Source organism: Macaca mulatta, chromosome 2, assembly GCF_049350105.2.
Source record: "Macaca mulatta isolate MMU2019108-1 chromosome 2, T2T-MMU8v2.0, whole genome shotgun sequence".
NCBI classification, from domain to species: domain Eukaryota; kingdom Metazoa; phylum Chordata; class Mammalia; order Primates; family Cercopithecidae; genus Macaca; species Macaca mulatta.
The window spans coordinates 91921693-91943410 of NC_133407.1; the positions used below are offsets into that span (position 1 = coordinate 91921693).

Consider the following 21718-nt stretch of genomic DNA (forward strand, 5'->3'; position numbering starts at 1 on the left):
CATCCTGGCTAATACGGTGAAACCCTGTCTCTATTAAAAATTCAAAAAATTAGCTGGGCGTGGTGGCATGTGCCTGTAGTCCCAGCCACTCGGGAAGCTGAGGCAGGAAAATCGCTTGAACCCAGGAGGCGGAGTTTGCAGTGAGCCGAGATTGTGCCACTGCACTCCAGCCTGAGTGACAGAGCGAGACTCTGCCTGAAAAAAAAAAAAGGGGGGGGAAATTTGGACACAGAGACAGACATGCACACTGGGAGGCACACACACAGAGAAAACACTACATGAATATTGGAGTTATGCTGCCATAAACCAAGGCAGTACCAGAAGTTAGAAGAGAGGCCTGGAATAGATCCTTACTAAGCACATTCATGTGGTGCGTGGCCAAGCTGAAAGCATGATTTTGGGCTTCCAGCCCTAAGAACTGAGATGGTAAATTTCCGTTGTTGAATCAACTCAGTGGGTGGTACTTTGTCACAGCAGCCCTAGGACTAATACAGAGGGCAACATTGTAGGTATTGGGATTGCAAGAAATTATACCTCCTTTTGATTTTTTTTCTCCAATATTTCACAGGTCTCTCTTTTATATGTGAGAACAATCAAGCTGAAAAGAAGCTTTTGAATCAAATCTTATATTGCTCTCTTAGGGTGGATCCTTTCTAAGTGACTTAGTTTTCCCATCAATGATAATTGGAGCATAAAGAACAAGTTCACAGTGCATACAATTCTCATGGATTCACCTGCAATTAGACATACAAGGTTCTCTGTATTTTCCTGGGATAGTTCTTGAGTTTTGAAGGGGCCAGCTCCAGTTTCATGGATCAGAGGAATGAATCTCATCTGATAGTATGTGAACTTGTCTAATTTCTTACCTAGAATTTGCCAAGTACCATTTAATTTCTTGATTATTGAAAGTGATAGCTGAATTTAGAAAATGATTACTGTGGTGTGATATAAAAAAGTCAATGCAATTGAAAATGAAAGTGTAGGGAGTACACACTGCTCTCACCTAAAATCTAACAGACATTTTTACACCAGTTAGAGTTTACATGGTGTTAAGCTTTTTCATGGATTGCTTCCTTTAATCTTTCCAATGAACTTATGAGATGTAGATCTTACTATTATCAAACAAATGAAGAAACTGAGGCTTAGTTAAGCAACATGCCCCTGGATACAGAGCCAGGGTTGGAATTCATGGAGTTTGAACCCAGAAACTGTAAAATATGACCTCACATAAGGAGCCTCTCTATCTCATGCTAGTTACTCTTCTTGTAATTTTTGGTGTTTTGGAAAAATCACGATTTCCTTCTCCCGTGATTTTATTCACTTAGAAATATAATGAAAATATGCAAGCCAACAGCAAACTGAGGCCAAGATGACAAAATGGAACAAATATAACAAGATAGTATGTGATTATCCTTTCCTTTTTCCATTAAATTCTGCTCTGCACATCCAACATAACCTTTGTTCTTTGATTCTGAACATCATTTTTTCTTATTTGAATGACATGACTTTGAATGTGAATGCTGACCGAATGAAATCAATGCAGAAAGACTGCTTCTACAAGGGAAGTGTAATTTATGCCAGTGGCATCCTGTACTCACTCAATGGATTAATACTTATTGAGTGCCTATTCCTGTATGTGACAGGCACTGAGCAGGGGGTGGCTTACTATTTGAGAATGTTTAATTCCAGGAGAACGTTCAAATAGACTGTTGTAACGGGGAGCAAGTAACACACTTACATGACAGAAAATGAAACTGGCCCTGTACTATCCCAAAGCTGCAGGATATTTTGTCATTTAAATCCACTTGAAAAGATTGCCACATTTTTATTTACTGGACTTCTGTTATATAAAATATTTCCAGAAATAATTGGACCATCAGCCAGAACTTGAAAAACCTTACTCTGAAATAGGTGTTTTTGTTTTAAAGATTTTCTAGTGTGATGCAACTTTAGATATAAATATGTAAATATGAAAATATACATGAAAACATGATTCATTGCTAATAGTGGTATACTTATGTTCAGCAAAATTCGTTGGGTGAGATACATTGCAATTTCTGTGATTTATTCGTTTACGCTAAATAGTATACATTCTAAAGTTTCATTTGGTTGCAAACATTATTTCCTCACTTAAAATATATTATGGAAAAAATGTGCACTTTACTATATAGTTAAAATTAACTCTAGTTGAGGAACAGTTAAAAGTGAAAGAATTACCAGCTGTATTGGATGTTACTGGCCTTGCTATTGCTTCCGATTTGGTTTCACAGAGAAAGTCATCGATGGAGGGACTCAGGAGGGGTCTGCTTTCTTGTTGCTCATTCACCAGCTGAGAACAAATGAACAGACGTGTCAAAGAGCTTTGTTAAACTGCAGAGTCAGATGAATTAAAATGCAGCCTTGCAACAAAATGAGAATAGCAAGCCTACCAAAAATAAATAAATACATAAATAAATAATGGGATAGGGGCAAGAAAGAAAAAAATACCAAAAGGTGGGGAATGAGCCTTTTAGCACTGTCAACATATTTTTGATGCAGCCAACTTCAATGTCTAAAGCTCAAGCCTTTCCCCCCACTCCTGAAATAGAGTTATTCTCTAATTTCAGTATATAGAAAATGACACGTATTGAATCATAGTTGCTAAGGGCCAATCCCATTCCTCACCTGGACAAAAGCTCCTACTGAGACCTGGAACATTGGCTTCAGACTCAAAGATGACATGTTCTGGTTAGCACTGCTCAGTCAGTGTTTATGTGGGGAGTGCAAACACACGGACCAGGGTGGGTGGATAAATGCCTGCCTCGTCTCCCTCTCTTAAAAAGCTCAGGTCACCTACAAAAACACCCTCTACATTTCCTTGGAATGCTTTTGTATTATATAACAAATATTATTTTGGGAGAGTAGAAAATATTGTTATATTAACTGTGTAGGTATCTAGTAGATGCGTTTGTAAAATCTATTTGTAAAATAGATCTCGGTAGACTCCATCGTGTTTTCCCATTAGCTTATATTCTAATTTCAGCAATCTTTCAGTTTGATTTTTTAGTGGATCTCTAATTATCAGTGGCAGCCACTATTTACTTTCACTTATTCTGCATCTCTTTGAATCCCGTCTTGCTTGAGTATGTTTCTATGGTTAAGAGAGAAAACACACTTTTGATACTCAGGTGGTTCATTCCTAAATTAACTGTTTTTTTGTTTGTTTGTTTGTTTGTTTTTTTGAGGGAGGGGGGTTTATATTTGCCTTTCTTAAAATAGGCATAATCATCTAGTTTTTTGCTTAAGAAAAAAATACACCTCATAATCTTTAGGTTTTTTTTTTTTTTTTTTTTTTTTTTTTTTTTTTTTTAATAGGAACAGGATGTCTGTCTGTCACCCAGGCTGGAGTGCAGTGGCATGATCATAACTCACTGCATCCTCAAACTCCTGGACTCAAGCAATCCTCCCATCTCAGTTTCCCAAATAGCTGTGACTACAGGTGTGCACCACTATGCCCAGCTAATTTTTAAAAATTTAAAATTTATTTTTGTAGAGACGAGGTCTCACCATCTTGCCTAGGCTGGTCTTGAACTCCTGGGTTCAAGCGATTCTTCCATCTCGACCTCCTAAAGTGTTGAGATTATAGGTGTGAGCCACTGTGCCTGGCCAATCTCTAGATTTTTAAAGAACTTGTTACGTTGCATTTTAAGAGGCATAAAATAACAAATGGAGTGCTTTGGAGTATTACCAAATCAAAATATTTTATATTACTCTACTCACTTTCACTACATTGTTTCTTTGGCACAGTGTCAATAGTATCATAGTTTAGAGCTGATGGAAGGTGGCAAGGGACCTGAGTAATGGTAACTATGGAGAGAAAGTGCACTTCTTTTATTTCTGAAAGGGCAATATGGAAGCACTTAGTGGTCATTTGGAGACTGGAAGCCAAGAGACACATTTAGTTCTCATAGGCATGCTATTTAAACATGGATAAATCTCATTTAAACATGTGTAAATCTCAGACGTCCATTAGAGTTTAAGATTTCGATATAGAGTTGGTAATTAGATTTTTATACATATTAATTTGTTATTGAGGGATGGGCTTTGAGAACGCTTTTCTTCTTTTAACGTTCAAGTCACAGTGATAAATCTTTCTTCAATTATTGTAAGCTTTGGTATTACTATGTATAAAACCTCGCAGATTTTGCTAGGAATCAAATCCCAGGCCTCTTTTGGTGTTAATCTTTTATTTTAGGATGCTGCTTTGACCCATGAGTGAAACTGTGAGCCCCAGTGTTTTTTATTTTTTCTGAATTTGAACATTCCTGGGTATCACCCATTCTATTTATATTAAAATATTTTTAAATGTTGAGGGACTGTAAGCCGCCTATGTTTCTGGAATAAAATATATTTGAATTTTTGTAAATGCTATGGTCTATTTGAGTTTAGGAATGATTTGTTATACTTTCTGGCATAAAAGTCAATTTTATTATCTGGAAATGTAGTTGAAAGCACTGGTATAGAATATAATATACTAGAAAATGATGAAATAGCTAAACATCAGTGATCCTGTGAGCTCATCTAAAAATATGATTAGTGTCCCAGAATCTGTATCTCATTTGTAGTTAGTGCATGTCCAAACTGTACATATGTAACAGTTTCCAAAGGACCCGTACATTGATACATATTTCCTGGTAGGACTTGCTCTTTTAACCATATGTGCTTAATGTAATGAACTCAGCTAGTGTAATCAACACAGTGATGAAGTCCTACCTTCACAAACAATGCCCACTTCCACACTGTGGCCTTCTCATGACTATCAAGTGCGATCTGAATTCCACTGTGTTATATGCATTCACAGAGGATGAAGGTTACCATCAAATATGGCACCACCCTATACTCATAGAAGTTATTGTAATAGGGTTGCATTTACCAAGCAGTGCATTCTGATGACTGGCCTCAGAGTCTAGGTCTTATTTACCCATTGGCTAAAGTGTATAAAGTGCAAAGACTAAACTCAACCGTGACTTTCAAAGTATGAATATGTATGGACAATGTCCTAACTATCCCTTTGATAGTCATTATTTCTTTGAAAAAAGTTTAATTTCATTGATAGATGGCTAAGAATAACTGAGTTCTCTCATTCATAATTTTAAGAAATATCAACTGTTATGTAGATAAGTATGAGCTATATTCCATGGAAAATCCCCTGTACACTTTCTTTACTTTGTATACAATTAAATGCCTTTGTAAAAACAAATAAACAAACAAAAAACAACTAAGAATTTATCCCTACACAGTACACAGTTCTGTGTACATATATGTGTGGAATAGTGAAATAGACCTACATTACCTATAGCTTTGGAAGACCAGGGTGTTAGATTTCTGCAGATATTTTTAGCTACAAATGCATAAAAACTATAGTCTAAATTTGATAAAGTAATTCTAAAAGTAAAATTTTTGTTAACATCTAAATGGAAAGCAAAGGAAAAGGCATAATTCAATGAGAGCCCTGTCCTTTTGGGCCTGTCTGCTTTATCAAAGGTGGTAATTAATTAAGTTATTTTTTGGAGTCTGTCTCTTCATTCAGACTTTAGACAAATTTTCTGGAGAAAGCACACCAGCACTCTCAGATTTACTCAGCGTACAAATAAAGGGATACCAAAAGAGAGGCTGTTCTGAGAGACTTCAGGAAGCCCAGGACAAAGGCGTGGCATCTCCAGTCTTCTGCACCTCTGCCTCAGGAAGTCAGTGTCTCTTCCACACCTACTGTCTTGTTTCTGACCATAGTTCACACCTGGACTGATGGAATTGTTATAACTGCCCAACTTCTACAATCAAGCTACTCCTGTGGATTTCTTCCACAAATTCAAATCAAAGAAGGAGTAACAAACTACCTTCTGAGTCAGTGTTTTTCAAACTGGAGCACAATTTAGCTATTGAGAAATGCTCGGGCTGAAGTGGGTGGATAACAGCAGGGCTCAAGGGTGAAAGGCCAGATTACAGATCGCATGGAAAGGTAACTGAAACTGAACAGAAAATTTTTTGGTTTTAATGGGAGATATGGAAGATGAAACAGGAGATATTTTGAAGATATGGAAATATTTCCTTATAAGCTCTGAAGCCAGAGACTATCTTACTTACGTTTATATCCTCACAACTTCAAATAGAATGTTGACATCTAAAAGGGGTTCCATAAATGGCTATTAAATGAGAAAGTGACTTTGTAGAAACTGAAGATGTAAAAATACCTATCTAAAACCGTCCAATTTTAAACTGCATCTTCAGTTGCAGGAATTTAGGAATGATTATTTTAGTCATAGGAAGTCCCATTTTATTTATATTTGCATAGATAAGAATAGCTTTTTCCATGCTCTCCTCTTCATTTTGAACAAGTTTATGATATTTCCTTTGGTGACTTGAGAATGAATGAATCTTTTAGATCATAAAATAAAATTTCATACTGAACTGAATCCCCCAAATATTCCCTTTAAGCTTAATTTCCAAATTGTATAACATTTATTCTTTCTTTATGCGTTAGTAAGATAAGGTTTCTTGACTTTCTTTTAGTTTGAAAATAACTTTATGAACTTCCCTGATTTTGTCTTTTGGGTATGGAGTACGTTGATGTAAGTAAGCCAAAAGTTTCTAATTTAAAAAAAAACCTGAGGTCAAGTGATTGCAATTTTGGTCTAGTCAGATTATCATAGCTGAGTTAAAATGACCCACTTCATTAGTTGCTAAGGCCTTTGTCTCAGTTTGTTCACATTTTAAATTTTCATTTCTTATCCTCCTCTTTCCTCTTCTCAATATTTGGATCAGTTCAAAGAACCTTCTGTAATGGTGACAGATTCTTATTTCTCTTTCAGGATCCCATTCAACTGGCACATTATCTAGGAACCTTCTTTAGCGCCAGCCGGTGAGTGCCTCCTTACAGCACTTGCACGCTCCCATGTCTTGCCCAGTGTCATAATCTTAGTTTTATCTGTCCCTCTCCAACTGCCAAGTAGACTGTGACTTGCTTTAGAGTAGAGATCTCATCCAAGCATTTTTTTTGTATTCCATGGTAGCAGTTTAAATCAATGTTGATTGATTTTATACAGTCTAACTGAATGGCAAATTGTACAAAAGAATTATTACATAGGTGTCCTCAATTTCATACTGGATTTGGCCATTTCACGGAGAGGTCAGTGATCCTCAGAAATGTTTGCCAATTTCTTTGCTGGTTTTAAACCACACATTTGAGCCCATTTCCTCCCAGTCACATCTTTTATAAATGTTTGGGGACCTACTGATACCTAAGGAAACATTGCCAAATACAAAGCTTCTACCAAGAATGTTAAGGCTTCTACGAAGAAGTCAAAGTGCCAAGAGAGAATGCCTAATGAAAAAAATTAAAATAAAGGCCTAAGCTTGCCCCATACCATTCAGAAGAAGGACTTGGACCAATGTGAATGAGAGGCCAGCAACATTTCAACACAATCCTATTCCCTCCCTGCTGATTTTAAATCAGAGATTCAAATCTCGAGATTTTGAAGGAAAACCCTGAAGTGGTTAATTGACATAGAAACAAAGGAAAACTATTTTGTTTAGAAGTAAGAAGATAGGCGAGAACTTGCATGTAGGGGCTTCTGTCAATCAGAATGCAAAAAACTATTGAACCATAACACCTTCCTTGTAATCAAACATTCAATCAAATGGTTTCAGTTGAATTATGACTTATTCAGACTGGCAAGTTGATGTGATTAATATTAGCTACCACACCACCAAATTGCTTCATATATCAATACAGTGTTTTCTTTGTGTTGAACAAAGGCAGATTATATCACCCAGCTCTTAAAACTTTATCTGAAACTACATTTGTCTTAGCTCAACTTGAATTTCTCAATTTCAATGTTTTAAAATTAAACTATTATATAATCTAAGCTATAAAAAACTAGTAAGATGAAAAGATGTTTTGCTTTTTAAATATTGTTTGTTACTTAAACTACAGTGTATGTTTATATTGTTTGTTTTGTGACTTAAATCACGTTTTGTGACTTAAATCTTTGTATTTGTTTTTAAAGAGATATATTGCTTAGATGTTTCATTCAAAAATATAGAGCTCAAGGTTTCTGATAACACATTACTAAGAATTAGCCCTAAAGCACAATACATTCTAGATGATAAAACAATGGCTGTAAAGGACAATAATCCATTATTCTATGATTTCACATTTCAGATTGATGATCTTGAATTGTTTTAAAGTAAAAGATTCTGTTTTTATATTTAAGCACTTGGTACTTCAATAATAATTTTTAAAGTTAAAACATTGAAGCTAATAAGTTTAAAACAGCTGACAAATATCTCAAATTTGTAATGTTGATTAAGAAAATTTGTAATATTATGGCATATCTCTTTACCTCATTTAAATAATAGAAAAATTTTAGAATTGTTTTGTTTATATATGAATGAAACACAAATATCTTTGTAAGTTTTGAAATTCCTGCATTATTTGTGATATGGTTTTTTTTTTTATGGGGTCTTGCTATGTTGCCCAGGTTGGTCTCAAACCCCTGGCCTCAAGTGATGCTCCCATCTTAGCCTCCTGAGTAGCTGGGACTACAGGTGCCCATCACTTCACCCAACTCTGTGACATTGTTAATTTAAAGTCATTTATTAAATAGGCTTTCATTCATTATTTTATAATTGAACTACTTGTTTATGGTTTTATTAGCCCTGTCCACGTTTAGAAATTAATTCGATGCCTGTCAATATAGTGACCATACTGTCAGTGATTCATTAATATCAAAGCCAACTTAATGGATTCTATCAATTGAAAAGATAAGACAACTAAATCATTACCATGCAACCGCTAAAAATCCAGATTTTTAGAGCTCTGTCATGGTAACTCTGATGCCTGACAGAATTCATTTCCTCTGAGCTTATAGTACTAATGGACTGCCCCAACCCCCACTTCCTATTAGTCTTCTGGTAACGGATAACCAAGTGATAACTTTCAACTCTTCGACTTGATCTAAATGTCAACCAACAAGCTACAAATGTATTCCTGATAGGACAGCTAGACTTTTGTAAAATGTGAATCTATTCACAGGGAAATGAACAGATCACAGCTTGGGTAGTGCTAACAATAAATTAAAGCAGGCAGGAGAACATAATTAAGACAATTTTTAAAGTCAGAAATGGAAACCCAAACAAGGCTGTATTTACTAGTAGCCTTGAAAATATTCTTCCAATCGAGGACATTACTCTTTTTATCTTTATCAGAAACAAAAATTAAATTAGTACTGAGGTATAATGGGTGATGACAGATAGAAAAACAAAGCCTGGGCTTGAAAAAATAAAGTCCCTTAACAAGAAGAGACCTGCAACACAGTTTTAAGACACTGTGTTCAATAGGCAAAGATAAATGGGCTATACCTTGCTAAAAAAGTATCTAGGAGATACGGTCAAAAAGAAAACTTTTGAAGGTTCCTCAACAGAGAAAAGTATTCACTACAGTCATTTCATTCTTATGAAGAGAATACATTTTTTTTTCTATGATACAATCAATCTTCTGGCAAATTGCTTTCCCTTCTATTCTAAAACTGGATTTGTTTATACTATTACCCTTTAGAATAGAATATTCTGTTCAACAATTATGATGAGGGCCTCGTGATTTAAACATTTTTAGTTGCTATGTTTAAAAAAGTAAGAAGAAACAAGTGAAATTAATTTAAATAAGATATTTGATTTAGCCAATATATCAAAAAATCCAAAATATTACCATTTCAACATATGATCATTATAAAAATCATTAATGAGATAGTTTATACCTTTTTTTTTGATTACTCTCTGAAATCTGGTGTTCATTTTACACTTGCAGCACATCTCAATTTGGAGCAGCCACATAAAGTTCAGGAGCCACATAAAGCTCAGGAGCTCGTGGCTACTGTACTGGACAGCACAGGTCCAGAGAAACTTTTTTTTCCTCAAAGACTTGATTCACATATTTTCTTCAAACCTTTCATCAACACATGCTTTTTTACATACTATTTGATTTAAATGTTAGTCTTGGATAGCATGTACTTGAAATTCTCTGAAGTCCTTGCATATTGTTTGCTTAATATGGAATAAATGATTTTTAAGCAAAAAAGAGCAGCTCTCAGTGGTCCAGCAATTTCTGAGTTCAGGTCATCGGGCCAACACTTCTGCATTATTCAATTTGTTCAGTGTAATATAGACAGCTCCACTGGAGTATGTTTGGCTTAATTCCTCTAAAAGTTGAGGACCACACAATAATAATCGCATAATACAAGAAAGTTCTAGAATATGGGATTATTCTACACCTACAGTCTGTTGAGTGAAAAGTTATGAAATAAGATAAAACTCAGTATTTCAGTGGGTTATTTTCTATTTTATGTATCATAATTGTCCCAATGACACTATTTATACAGTAGCAATTATCTTCAGACATATCTGGAATCTATCACATGAGCAGCTGGCATTGACATACCAGTGATGAAGATGAATCAATGTATTCAGCAGTATGTGGCTCTATGTTATAAGGGGCTTTACAGGAGACACTGGGACAAACATGTGTCAAGACAGTAGTACATTCACACAAGATAACAAGTAAGAATGTAGTATGATACACGGACTAGATGCTATGGTTGTCGTGGGAAGTACTCACTTTTTCAGATCATTCTGCTTCTGTTTGGTTTGTGCATGCCACTGGTGCATAGCAGGGAAGAAGCCACTTGTGTATAGTGGAAAAAGTATATCAACTAATAAAACTGCATTTGACTGAGAAATAATTGTATCACAGCTGTCACTAAATTAATTCTGTAATACTATCAACACAACAGGTGCATTAAATTTTATAAATCAGAACTCTGTTTGCTGATTCATAAACTGGCCAGTATGCAACAAGAATATGATGCATCAAATAAAGCATTCTATAATCTTCATGCAGTACACTGTAACTAATACCTCAAAAACAGTTAATGCAACATTAGACAGGGATTAAAGGAAAAACTTGGTACAAACGCATGTCCTGGATATGAGAAAATGGTAATAATCACAATTTCTTTTCTAAATTAAAAATCAAAAATATTATTTTGCATTAAATTTTAAATGTAAGCTTAGGTTATAATGGTAATTTTGGACATGTGAAAAGATTACCAGCAAGTACATAGCAATGCGTGATTTTGTGAAAAAAGAATCTTGGGTACTGGAACCTGCCCTAGATTGTGAAGTCCTGAGATGATATGTTACAGTACAACTGTGCCAATTGCAAATTTGGTTAGGTCATATCTACAGTTGTATGGCTCTGCCCTTAAGCAAGAACTTCAAGTAGTTCTCACCTCCCTACCCAATAGCATTCACCTGAGGGACTGTGGACTTAATGTTTTGGAAATGGGAGTCTACAAACGTCTGACTCTGATTGACAAGAGATCAGTGTAAAACTGTATATGTTTTACTACATATACTAAGTAAAGAATGAGGAATTTGGTAAATATCAAGCAAATTTCTTTCCAATGATTACTATGTGTTATTAGGAAGAAGCATCTCTTCTTTTGGGATTAAAAAAACCCTGAAAACATAAAATTTATCCCAAAGTCTTGGGAATCTTTAATAGCTTTAAAAATTATTTAATTTTGATGTTACATGTTATAATTTTTATAACTTACAACATAGTATTTAGAATAAAATAAAACCACACATGTTGGCAGCAGCTGGGGATGAGATCTGCTGATATTCTAAAAATAAGTTGCCATAATTTAGCTTTTGATATAAATGCCTTTCATGAGGACTGTAAATGGACATTTTTCGAATTCTAGACATGTTCATATAATCGGAACTGAATCATATAATCGGAACTGAATGGAAAAAATGAAATGTTTAAAATAATCTAATCTAAATTATAAGATAAATGCAAGTAAAAATATTTTTCATTTGCGATTTTAAAACTGGTAGTCCCACAGAGTGGTGATGAGTACATTATACATATTTATGTAGATTTTACAGGGTGTTTCAAAAGTCCCCGAGGACATATAGGATTCACAGTCTCCACATTCTTTGCATACAAATGCAGACTTTTTTCTATACTTGTTATAATAAATGCTGAAAATGGCTCTCATGTGCTTATAATAGACATGACATTTTTGTTCTCAAGGTCACTGAGTATGAGAGGGGTCACAAATGCCATTTTCTGCATGGGGACTCAGGGACTTCTGGCTCATTCCTGTAAATTAGTTATCCACATAAATATGTATAGACATATATGTAGTATGCATAGTCACAACATAAATATATTTAACATTTAAGAAAATTTAGATATTCTACTGGTAAACTGACATATGTATACAATATAACTTGTATTTATTCACAGGAATTTGATTTTCTTTTTGTTCAAATGTACTGTTAGCTTCATTGTTATTACTTTCCCAAAGTTGTTAACAAGACTCCTTTATAAAGAAGCAACATGTTTTACTTGCACATATATTTTCTTTCTCTTTTGTCTTAACTAAAGTTGAGTAATGAGATTAATATTCACAAATAAATAACTAGATGGTGATTTTTTCTTTTTTTAGCAATTTTGGTTTTCATCTATATTTATATAATTGTTTCATTGAAACTGTCTTTAAAAAAATTGGTTCAAGAGTTAAAGTTTTTTTTTCTAGTTAAGAATCACAATGTCTGATATATTAACATATGTCAGCTTCCTACAGAAACCCTATGGGTCTGCCCACCTGTGATGTCATAGTAAGGAGGGGCTTTTCTTCAGCAGACTCCTCCCTCGGTATCTCCTTCATCACCATGGCAACAGCCTTATCTGCCGCCCTAGAGCCTTTTCCCTATAACAGTGAAATCAACAATGACTTGTGTCAGGAGAGATCTTTAACTTATTATTTATTACAAGATATTCTAATGTTTAAAGAGCAATCCAACATAAATGAAGAGGTAGGCTGCTGCAAGTGAATCTTGAGGCTTTTGGCTGAGGAGAAAACACACAAAATCTGAAAAAAGATAATCTGTGAACTTTTAGTTAGCTACTTTTTCCCCTTTACAGCTGACATATTACATTTAATTTTAACATAGTATTTTATATGTATAATATGTTTTAAGGAAATTAACATGACAAGAATTTTTTGTAATATCAATTTAAAAACACTATGGGTTGCCTGTTATGTTCATTTATACATTATTACTCTATAATTCCTAAATATTTTGAATGACAGGAATTTGGGACAGAGATTAGAAGCAGGATCCAACTCCCACAGAGGGCTTTTGCTGGGTGATCTCTGGAGTCTTTGCCATTTTTGGGTGGATTGGGATAAAATGAGTAAAAATGTTGCAAAATAGCTAAAAATCCTTCAGTGGCTTGACATAACAGGAATTCACCCAGCCTGTTCTGCGGTGATGTTATAAACTTGATGAAAAAAAAATTCTGCAACTTTCAATGTTTTTCAGACCAAATAATTTTAATAGAGTTTTAGAAATGTCTTTTAACTGAAGAACCCCATAAATACAGATGTCAGTAAAGGATAATTAATATTGAGGCATTAATCTATGTCTCTCTATATATCTATAGATACATATGTATATGTATATATATAGATAATGTGTACACAAACACATACATATCCCTATGTTATTTGTCTCAAAGAAGTAGAATTATAAACTATAAAGGGATATGGTGGCTTTCTGTTATTTGAGTTTACCAGATTATTACATTTTTTGAGACTAGATATGGTATAATGGGAAAAATCCCCCAAAACATTACCTTTCCAACCCAATGAGAAAAATTTCATACTATGTAAAAATTAAATAGTCCTTAAATACTTTAAAAACAAAAGCTTCAATTTTCTCAGGTCTCTGGGTAGAGCCTCCCTGAAGAAAATAATTTTATACTAAGAACACATATGAATATTTGTGTTGTAAATCTACTTAAAATACAAATGTAGCAGACAGACCTATCACAGGCAAAGAAACGAAAACCGACATTGGGGGGGGGGGTCTAATGTTGGAAAAGGGAATTAAGAGCCAGGGTTGATATTAACTCAGAACTTAATAGAGCTTGATCGTTTCCATGCAACAAAAAGGATACAATTACATCATTATCTTGTGCTTTCAAAGGGCTTTAAGTATTTAGAAGGTAGGTTTACTCTAGGGATCAAAACATTGTCCATTTTCTCAGGCACTGACTTTCTAAAATGTATCCAGAGGCAGCTTTTCTTTATGAGAACAAAAAAAAATGTTTTGTATAGTTAATAGATTTTTAAATGTGTGTATCTGTTTACAATGCTGAAAGTTTGTTTCTTTGTTTTGTTTTGACTTTATAACTAGCATTATTGAATTATAACGTGTTATTTCCAAGATGGAATATCAAATACTAGAGATTTTATTCAGCAAATACATCAGTAGTATTTTCATATATGTATGTGTTTTGAAAAGTTTATATGGCCACAATTCATAGAATAACTGACTTCTGGAAGAATAAATGATAACTTGATTTCATTGCATAACAAATTGAGGTGCATAATGCTTCCAGGTTTCTTCTTTAATGAAGCAATGTGAACTTCCTAAAATGGAGATGCAAACAATTCTGAATTCTGGGAAAAGATTTATTATGGCACTATTAACTTGTTTAACATTTTATCAAAATATAAAAATTATTTGGATGAAACATTACACACTATAAACTTAGTACATCTTTATAAGCTACACTCATTTACAGACTAAATATGGTTTATAACAAATATTTTTGCAGCTTACATTTTTCAAAAGAACAAAGTCATTTGTGAAGAATTCTTTCCATGCTTCAGTAAGTTCTAATAATATAGCAATAAACAAAGTGGCATGCTTATATTTCAATTCCTATTATATTTAAAATAACAAATCTAATGTTACAAGGTATAATTTAATTTAAGAAAATAATAATTCAGATTCTTTTCTTGGGCTAAGAAAAAATGTCAATTGATAAGCATCTCAAAAAATTTCAGGTCAATTTTTCGGTACATTATTTATTTGAAATGCTACCAATCCATAAGCTACATAGAGATATTTCTTTACATGTGCAACTATAATAGCTAGAATTAGCAAGGGACATGCCATTTCACTAAAACAAAAACAAAAACAAAACAAAAATTAGTCCTTTCATGCTGAACTCTAGAACAAAGCAGTGGTCAGCTAGAAAGGATGTACGATAAATACATGCGGTGCTTTTTATTTCTTGCAGAAAAAACCCACCAAAGCCAGGGTCAGGTCACTTTTTTGAAGACAGTGCCACTTTTTCTTCAAGGTTACACCTACTACCTGAAAAGAGTCATGACACACCCATGTTAGAGACTGCTAGCAACTTTTTTCTTCACAGCCTTTTGGCTTTTGAGATAATACCCCATGAGCGTCACTGTTTTACAAGTGTGGTACAGTCTGAAGACAGAATGAGAAGGTCTGCCACAATGACATCTCCATGGTACCAGATACAGTGTCTAAAACCACTGCCAAATCAAGCGAATACACTCATGTATCAATGCAAGATTTCCCCCAAATCAAATTGCCTCCTCCACCTGTTATCTTAAAATCAAGCTGTGTTATTTCTGACTTGTCTATTTATCTCATGGGATGATGCTTCCAGAAATCAGAACCTGACTGATAATTGGCTTGGCAATTCATGAGACTTTACAAATTTGCTTTATCAGCAGCTCTGCAGGGCTGATGACAATATAACTGTGCAGGCTTCTTTCTTTTTTGAAGGCAGTAGCTTAAAACATTGTAAGATATATATGTAATTGTTCAGACTTCAAACTCAATTTTCAAAATATAACCACACCAAAGGGTCAGTTTTCATCTATTATGTGAGACAACATGAAGACAGCAACAATAAAATATACACTGAATATATATTCAAGCATATAAGCAGTTTATAAACTTTAGATAACATTGTCTATATGCTTCTATGCCACTCAGAAACAATGGAAAAGAATAGTGACATTTTAGAAGTTGCTTACTATATTGTGGTATCCTCCAGCAATAATTTCAGCCTATTTATTTTCAAGTAATATTTCAAAATCACTTTTTCCCACTTCCTGGTTTAATTTCTTGAAATAATGTTGACTGGAAAAACAATATCAGCATTAAGAGGAAACTTATTTTTCTCGATGCTTTCCTGTGGAAAATTCTTTGATATTTTTATTTCTTCCATCATTTGTTTCTTCACTTAGGAAATATACAGAATGACAGCTTTCCTAACAAATAATAATTCTAGAGAATAATCTTTTTATTAAATTCTATTATAAGAGCAGGCACAAATGAATGAAATACAGGGAGTCTAGCAGTGCCATTAACATTTATTAAGAAAACTCAGTCATGGTCCACTTATTTCCTTTTTTAAAATACAGAACATAAGAAACGGCATACACAATACTGGACATCACAGGACCCTCTCCGGCTGGATACCAGACTGTGGAACCACCAGATGCTTCAGATGAGAAAGGTTGGACCTGTTTCACAGGGAAGGGGCTAAACTATTACAAAAAGCTACCACGTGCTGGGCACGCTGCTAAATGTTTGATATAATTTCATTTATTTGATCTCGTGATAACTCTGTGGGGTAGATATTATCTTCCATCGATAGTTGAGGACACTGAAGCCCAGAGACTGTGATGTGGCCAAGGCTTCAAAGCCATTCTGTGGCCGAGCCAGGACAGGAACCCAGACCTGTTTTCCAGGCTTTCCTGCTTCGTCTCTACCATCCCGGTGTCTGTTCACGTGGCTTAGTGAGGCTGGAGGGCTCTCCCTGCCGCCCTCACTGACTGCCATAAATGTCCATTGTTCATGATCTCGCTCAGATTTGGGGCAGCAGCCACTTCTCACTATAATCACATAAGCAAACATTTTCTGAGAAATAGCTTCTTTCTCTAGTCTGGAATGGTCAATAACTTCACTCACAAGCACGTTTCTAGTAACCTAAGTATTTCACATATATACAAACTTCTTTTTTATTCTGTAGATCTTAGTAGGTTTATAAGCTTTAGCATCTCTCTAATTCTTATTAAATACTAGCTAAATGCCATTAAATGTCACTTTTACTAAGACTTTCTTGAGATCCGTTTTGGTGCATAAAATACTTAAAGTATGCAATTCCACAGTTACACAGGCCACTGGTTTAGTTGCAGGTTCTATTACTTCTACCAAGGAATTTGTAATTTAAAACTTATTTTCATTCTTTTTAAACTCTCAACAATTATCCAGAGTTTCTTTATCAGAGATATTAAACAGAAGAAATTGAGATAGGTTAGATTAGGGGAAAAGTAAAAAAGATTACAATACTAGACATCTCTGCTAACCCAAAATTATCTAATGTATGAATTTTCAAAATAGTCTTCCTTTTGTTCTGATTATAAAAATTAATATACTTCTTGTCAAAAATTGATAAAAAACAGAACTAAGAAAATAAAATTAACAACCCTAATATTTTCATGAATTAAAAAATTATTTTGTTTTATAATACCAGCAATTAAGCAATTTTTTAGGCTGAATATTTAAAGGATAGATCTGCTACCATGAAGCCTACAAGGATGAATATATTGAATATATTTCTTTATGTATACATACATGTAAACAAACTCCTGACATCTATATATTTTTGTTTGTTTGTTTGTTTGTTTGTGAGACAGTGTCTCGCTCTGTCACCCAGGCTGGAGTGCGGTGGTGTGATCTTGGTTCACTGCAGCTTTAACCTCCTGGGCTCAAGTGGATCCTCCCACCTCAGCTTCCTAAGTAGCTGAGACTACAAGTGTGTGCCACCACACTCTGCTAATTTGTTAAAAATTTTTTTTTTTTTTAGAGATGGAGTCTTACTATGTTGCCCACGCTGGTCTCAAATTCCTGGGCTCAAGGCTTAGCCTTCCAGGGTTCTGTGATTACAGGTGTGACTCACCACACCTGGCACCATCTTTAGTTTTGCATATGCTAAAAAATTCTGGGCCCTGGATTAAGGACCTGCAAAAAACTAGCCACCAAAAGGCTAATTTTTGATGGCGGTTCTTGTTTCTCATGCACAGAAGCAAGATAAGCTTCTTTTACTTGGTGAGCTAAATGTCAAAGTTAGTGTCATAAATGTCATACTCTCTTCAAACTTCTAACACAGGAAAAGGTCAGGGCAATATTTTGCTGTGTCCTTTCCCAGTAAAGTGTGCCCCTGTAGATTTCTTCCAACATAGATTAGGGTTCAGGCCATGTTGGTTCTACCTTATTTCCTTCCCAAAGGAATGTTTTATAAGTTTTACAAGTAGTACGAATAGCTAAATCTTGACATACTCGTCAATCCTTGTTTCTAAACATTCTGAAAGAAGCACAGATCTTAGTCCTGAGTTCTAGTTTGCTTGCACTGTGGTCTGAGAGACAGTTTGTTATAATTTCTGTTCTTGTACATTTGCTGAGGAGTGCTTTACTTCCAATTATGTGGTCAATTTTGGAATAAGTGTGATTTGGTGCTGAGAAGAATGTATATTCTGTTGATTTGGGGTGGAGAGTTCTGTAGATGTCTATTAGGTCTGCTTGCTGCAGAGATGAGTTCAATTCCTGGAAAACCTCTCAACTACATGGAAACTGAATAACCTGCTCCTGAATGACTACTGGGTACACAACGAAATGAAGGCAGAAATAAAGATGTTCTTTGAAACCAATGAGAACAAAGATACAACATACCAGAATCTCTGGGACACATTTAAAGCAGTGTGTAGAGGGAAATTTATAGCACTAAATGCCCAGAGGAGAAAGCAAGAAAGATCTAAAATTGACACTCTAACGTCACAATTAAAAGAACTAGAGAAGCGAGAGCAAACACATTCAAAAGCTAGCAGAAGGCAAGAAATAACTAAGATCAGAGCAGAACTGAAGGAGATAGAGACACAAAAAACCCTCCAAAAAATCAATGAATCCAGGAGTTGGTTTTTTGAAAAGATCAACAAAATTGATAGATCGCTAGCAAGACTAATAAAGAAGAAAAGAGAGAAGAATCAAATAGACACAATAAAAAGTGATAAAGGGGATATCACCACCGACCCCACAGAAATACAGACTACCATCAGAGAATACTATAAACACGTCTATGCAAATAAACTAGAAAATCTAGAAGAAATGGATAATTTCCTGGACACTTACACTCTCCCAAGACTAAACCAGGAAGAAGCTAAATCCCTGAATAGACCAATAGAAGGCTCTGAAATTGAGGCAATAATTAATAGCCTACCAACCAAAAAAAGTCCAGGACCAGATGGATTCACAGCTGAATTCCACCAGAGGTACAAGGAGGAGCTGGTGCCATTCCTTCTGAAACTATTCCAATCAATAGAAAAAGAGGGAATCCTCCCTAACTCATTTTATGAGGCCAACATCATCCTGATACCAAAGCCTGACAGAGACACAACAAAAAAAGAGAAGTTTAGACCAATATCCCTGATGAACATCGATGCAAAAATTCTCAATAAAATACTGGCAAACCAGATCCAGCAGCACATCAAAAAGCTTATCCACCATGATCAAGTTGGCTTCATCCCTCGGATGCAAGGCTGGTTCAACATACGCAAATCAATAAACGTAATCCAGCATACAAACAGAACCAAAGACAAAAACCATACGATTATCTCAATAGATGCAGAAAAGGCCTTTGACAAAATTCAACAGCCCTTCATGCTAAAAACTCTCAATAAATTCAGTATTGATGGAACGTATCTCAAAATAATAAGAGTTATTTATGACAGACCCACAGCCAATATCATACTGAATGGGCAAAAACTGGAAAAATTCCCTTTGAAAACTGGCACAAGACAGGGATGCCCTCTCTCACCACTCCTATTCAACATAGTGTTGGAAGTTCTGGCTAGGGCAATCAGGCAAGAGAAAAAGATCAAGGGTATTCAGTTAGGAAAAGAAGAAGTCAAATTGTCCCTGTTTGCAGATGACATGATTGTATATTTAGAAAACCCCATTGTCTCAGCCCAAAATCTCCTTAAGCTGATAAGAAACTTCAGCAAAGTCTCAGGATACAAAATTAATGTGCAAAAATCACAAGCATTCTTATACACCAGTAATAGACAAACAGAGAGCCAAATCATGAATGAACTTCCATTCACAATTGCTTCAAAGAGAATAAAATACCTAGGAATCCAACTTACAAGGGATGTAAAGGACCTCTTCAAGGAGAACTACAAACCACTGCTCAGTGAAATAGAAGAGGACACAAACAAATGGAAGAACATACCATGCTCATGGATAGGAAGAATCAATATCGTGAAAATGGCCATACTGCCCAAGGTAATTTATAGATTCAATGCCATCCCCATCAAGCTACCAATGAGTTTCTTCACAGAATTGGAAAAAACTGCTTTAAAGTTCATGTGGAACCAAAAAAGACCCCGCATTGCCAAGACAATCCTAAGTCAAAAGAACAAAGCTGGAGGCATCACGCTACCTGACTTCAAACTATACTACAAGGCTACAGTAACCAAAACAGTATGGTACTGGTACCAAAACAGAGATACAGACCAATGGAACAGAACAGAGCCCTCAGAAATAATAACACACATCTACAGCCATGTGATCTTTGATAAACCTGAGAAAAACAAGAAATGGGGAAAGGATTCCCTATTTAATAAATGGTGCTGGGAAAATTGGCTAGCCATAAGTAGAAAGCTGAAACTGGATCCTTTCCTTACTCCTTATACGAAAATTAATTCAAGATGGATTAGAGACTTAAATGTTAGACCTAATACCATAAAAACCCTAGAAGAAAACCTAGGTAATACCATTCAGGACATAGGCATGGGCAAGGACTTCATGTCTAAAACACCAAAAGCAACAGCAACAAAAGCCAAAATTGACAAATGGGATCTAATTAAACTAAAGAGCTTCTGCACAGCAAAAGAAACTACCATCAGAGTGAACAGGCAACCTACAGAATGGGAGAAAATTTTTGCAATCTACTCATCTGACAAAGGGCTAATATCCAGAACCTACAAAGAACTCAAACAAATTTACAAGAAAAAAACAAACCACCCCATCAAAAAGTGGGCAAAGGATATGAACAGACATTTCTCAAAAGAGAACATTAATACAGCCAACAGATACATGAAAAAATGCTCATCATCACTGGCCATCAGAGAAATGCAAATCAAAACCACAATGAGATACCATCTCACACCAGTTAGAATGGCAATCATTAAAAAGTCAGGAAACAACAGGTGCTGGAGAGGATGTGGAGAAATAGGAACACTTTTACACTGTTGGTGGGATTGTAAACTAGTTCAACCCTTATGGAAAACAGTATGGCGATTCCTCAACGATCTAGAACTAGAAGTACCATATGACCCAGCCATCCCATTACTGGATATATACCCAAAGGATTATAAATCATGCTGCTATAAAGACATATGCACACATGTGTTTATTGTGGCACTATTCACAATAGCAAAGACTTGGAATCAACCCAAATGTCCATCAGTGACAGACTGGATTAAGAAAATGTGGCACATATACACCATGGAATACTATGCAGCCGTAAAAAAGGATGAGTTGTGTCCTTTGTAGGGACATGGATGCAGCTGGAAACCATCATTCTCAGGAAACTATCGCAAGAACAGAAAACCAAACATCGCATGTTCTCACTCATAGGTGGGAACTGAACAATGAGATCACTTGGACTCGGGAAGGGGAACATCACACACAGGGGCCTATCACAGGGAGGGGGGAG

The 21718-nt window shown here is 35.2% G+C and overlaps 1 protein-coding gene across 6 annotated transcripts in view; it reads right to left on the reverse strand.

Annotated features, from left to right (window-relative positions):
- The window catches only part of PEX5L (peroxisomal biogenesis factor 5 like), a 238653-nt gene that overhangs the window by 91314 nt on the left and 125621 nt on the right, over nucleotides 1-21718 (reverse strand). For 4 of the 6 annotated variants that reach the window (NM_001265815.2, XM_077990732.1, XM_015131542.3 and 1 more), the window contains 2 exon segments: nucleotides 2218-2329; nucleotides 12714-12818. In NM_001265815.2, coding sequence (NP_001252744.1) covers nucleotides 2218-2329; nucleotides 12714-12818 — 217 coding nt within the window. 6 annotated transcript variants of the gene reach the window in all.